General features: G+C 38.0%; 1 protein-coding gene across 1 annotated transcript in view; it reads right to left on the bottom strand.

Moving 5' to 3' along the window:
* Positions 1 to 4,093, bottom strand: part of LOC103597179 (alcohol dehydrogenase 6-like) — a 32,441-nt gene that overhangs the window by 3,348 nt on the left and 25,000 nt on the right. Inside the window, 4 exon segments of the mRNA XM_008580982.1 lie at positions 1,259 to 1,261; positions 1,397 to 1,654; positions 3,030 to 3,246; positions 3,357 to 3,457. Of these exon segments, the coding sequence (XP_008579204.1) occupies positions 1,259 to 1,261; positions 1,397 to 1,654; positions 3,030 to 3,246; positions 3,357 to 3,457 (579 nt within the window).

Genomic DNA, 4,093 nt, shown 5'->3' with positions numbered 1-4,093 from the left:
TTAATCTCAGCTTGACTGCTGAAGAGTCTATGATTTTCTTTTCTGATTCTTCCTATCCTCATTTGAAATAACATTTATCTTATAAGGATTCTCTAAAACGTGGTTAAGATATTTGTGTGCTACCTAGTACATTATTTGGGACTTTTAGGACTCTATAAATGAAAATAACAGAAATGAAAGTAGTAAAGGCATCTATGATAGCAATAATAACAATAATTTTTATAAGAACCATTACTGACACAGGTAGTTGGTTAGAGTCAACATTTTCTTTTATTTATTTATTTATTTATTTATTTATTTATTTATTTATTTATTTATTTATAGGTTAGAGTCAACATTTTCTTTTATTTATTTATTTATTTATTTATTTATTTTTGTGACCGTGCTCAACCAGTGAGCGCACCGGCCATCCCTATATAGGATCTGAACCCGCGGTGGGAGCACCGCTGCGCTCCCAGCGCCGCACTCTCCAGAGTGAGCCACGGGCTCGGCCCCAACATTTTCTTTTAGATATCAAAGGAGACAGATGTTTGTACAACATGATGTGCTAGCAAACTCGTAAACAGACATCTTCCTACTGGTAATTTCAAAGGCTATTTCTGAGAGCAAGACTGTGAGAAAAGTTTTGCTGCATCTTTTTACAGATGGGGAAATTTATGTACAATGAGCAATGAAAACATTTTGTATGCTGGGAACAGGGTCCAGTTTGGAAGAGACAGTTCTTGGGTTTCCATTCAACTGACTAGAAGATAGAGACATACAACCTAATAATACATAATTTATTCAAATCTTCAAAGAAAGCAAGCATCAGATTCTGAAATAACTTCCTCTCAATTTCTGTTCTCTTTTGTAAACACTGTGTTCAGCCAAAAAACAACCAGATTTTTTTCCTTTTCTTTCTCTTTTGTTTTGAAATTAATCAAGATTAGTAAATATTTCCTTGGGAACTTATCTCAGTCTTATGAAAGGCTTTGCTGAGAGTGAAAAGCTCATTGTTTTATAGGGTCATTAATCTAGTTTTTAACCTTATCTTTCTTAAAACTTCCGGCTTAAAAATATAGTTGCTAGGCTGCTTCTCGTTATGAAATAATTTAGTGAGAATTCTTTACAAAGGCTTACTGTCCTGCCTATTGGAGGATGTCTGCCCATTCAAAGGAATGGTCTGATGGAACAGAGAGGGAGAAGAAAACTCTTTATGGGAGTTCTAGTTTCCCTGTCTGGGATAGTGAACAAATTTGTAGGAGTGTGCAAAGGGCACCAGCTGAGATGTCATGGGGCACAAGGAAAATTAAATAGAGGAACATGGAGGAAACTTAAGAAAGTTCATTTAAGTAAAATCTAAAATGATGACTGGTAGAAATATTGATAATTTTCACTCCAGAAGATCACATCCCACAGTGTCCAGATTTCCAGGGACCTCAAAGCAAAATTCTACACCCATATCTGTCACATCAAAGAAAACATTTTGAATGGGTTTCTTGAAGTCCTGGGGTTTGATGCACTCAGTGGCACCCACTTCCTTTGCCTTCTTAGATTTGTCTTTGTTGATGTCCACTCCAATGATCCTGGCTGTTTCTGCCACTTTGTAGCGTGTGATAATAGACAGGCCAACTCCTCCAAGGCCAAACATGACACAGGTAGAGCCTGGTGTCACCTAAGCACAAAAATGCAGAAAACCCAAAAAACAAAAGCGAAGGGAACACGTCCCTTTACTCAGTTGGGAAGGCCAAGTCTGTGTATACTTTCATGAGATATAGGCAAAGGATGTTTTCAAATAAAACATAGCTAGAGAGTTTTAGTTTCTCAAGGTATTTCTAGATATGGGACACTCTTGTCACAGGAGCAAAAATCTACCTGCAAATGGAGAGTTTCAAGTCCAAGGCATTAGCATGAGTTAGAAGTAGTTTAATAATTTTTAATTGAATCTTAGGACTTACTTGACAGAATACTTATTTAATTCCATAAATTTCTCAGTTTTTAAAAACTGTCTCCACCTTCCTGTAACCGTTCCTTTTTCTTTTCCTTTGGATATCTATAAACTTTGAATTACTTATAGGATCAATGCCTTATGAAGACAAAGCCTTATTTTTTATTGACTATCATCCAGTATGAGACTATTTAAATTGAAACCCTTTGGCCGGCCCGGTGGCGCACTGCTACAGTGCACCGCTTGGGAGCGCGGCGGCGCTCCCGCCGAGGGTTCGGATCCCACATACAGACCGGCTGCTCACTGGCTGAGCGAGGTGCGGGCGCAACACCGAGGGTTGCGATCCCATTGCCTGTCCCAGTCCGGTACGGGCGCGACACTGAGGGTTGCGATCCATTACCAGTCATGAAAAAAGACAAAAGGGAAAAAATAAAAATAAAAAAAATAAATTGAAACCCTTCTATTCTGTCTCTATAATGTTGGGAAAAAGCAAATACTAAAACTCACCAGTCCCTCAAAGAAGGGAGCTGGGGAGTCTGGAGTGATATTCCAGAAACAGGAATTTAACAGTAGCTTACTCAGTCACAGTGGGATTTCCTGGCCAATCTGTCTAATATAGCAACACCCCTTCCATCACTTGGTGCCTTTACTCTCCTTTTCTTTTTATTAGGACTTATCACTACCTATCACATTACGCAGTAGAATATAAGCTTGATGAATTTTCCTGGCTGTTGAATCCCAGCACCTGGAATAGTGAATTGCTCCATAAAAGTTCTTTGAATGAAAGAAAGAATGAACTGGAATGTGGAAGAAGACATGATTGTGTTATAATTGTGTTATGTTTAACTTCCAGGAATTCTTGATTTTCCACTTGTGAATGTCATCCATATTTAATTTGTCATTTACTACTGACCAAGAGGGAATAAGAAAGATATTGAATGGTCATAGGATGACCTAGGCAGATAGGAGAGAACTCAAAGCTGTTTGGAGGCAGGTGTGTGATCTTCCTCAGGTGGTATGATCAGACCTGACCCAGATGTGTGAGGCCTTTCAACTCAATATCCCAATAATTCTATTCAAAATGGGTATAAATGCCCCTCACCTTGGCAGGGTTGATTTCAGCACCAAACCCAGTGGAAAAACCAAAGCTAATTAGAAACACTTTTTCCAGAGGTGCAACTGCATCAATCTTGGCAACTGAGATTTCCTTTATCACTGCCTATTCAGAGAAGGTACTTGTAACAGCAAAGTGATGTACTGATTTTCCCTTGCAGGTAAACCTACTGGTACCAGCAGACATTAGGTTGGTTTTTGACTGTCTTTATAGACAAAAACAAACATTTAAAAATTTTTTTGAATTAGAATACTTAGATTTCCTTCAATAAAATTGATTTAATTTTTCAAAAAGAAAATAGTAGTAGAGACTTACTTGTGTTGTATACAATAATTTTCCCCAAATTTCAGGCAAGCGATACATTCTCCACATTGTGGTAGAAAGAATGTGATAATTTTATCACCAAAGACAGCAAAAATTATTTATTAGGATGTTATCTTTTAGAGTAAATTAGAGATAGCTGTCTCTCAGGATTTTGACAGCAAGATACCCAAGAAGATATGATAAACTGAGAATTATTTCCACATGTAACTGTGCTTGGTACCACAAAGAATATCAAGTACTCACAAAAGGAGGCGATGTCTGCAGCCTCTGTGTCCAGTCTTGGGCTCAGTGGCTGAATCTCGAGGAGCTGGTCCCAGATTTGACTCCTTTGTAAGTTCCTCTTGGAGCACCAAATTATTTTATCATGTAGCCATTGAGCCAAGTCTTGTCTTACATCTTCTACGCTAACTTCCGTTGTCAAGGATTGGATTTAAAATAGTGTGGATACCACACGCTCATAGGATCAGGGAGAAAAGATTGTCTATATGCTTTCCTCTTAGTTTCACATCAACCCTCTCTTCTTGGCCGTGGAGGTCAGAGGTAGGCAGATTTCTCTAGTAGTGCTCAAAGCATAAGGAGAAAGTTAGAACAGGTTGCCCATGATGCAATTACTGGCTGCCCCATTGTCTGTCACTATAAACCAGCACAATTTATTTTATAATTTTAGTTAAACATCTTATTAGGATTTAGGCTTTTCTGTTTTATTTATTTTTAGTGTTTAAAAAGTA

Source organism: Galeopterus variegatus, unplaced genomic scaffold (genome assembly GCF_000696425.1).
Source record: "Galeopterus variegatus unplaced genomic scaffold, G_variegatus-3.0.2 Scaffold2228, whole genome shotgun sequence".
Lineage (NCBI taxonomy): Eukaryota > Metazoa > Chordata > Mammalia > Dermoptera > Cynocephalidae > Galeopterus > Galeopterus variegatus.
Note: the sequence above shows the minus strand (reverse complement) of the source record. Positions and strands in the feature narration are given on the sequence as shown.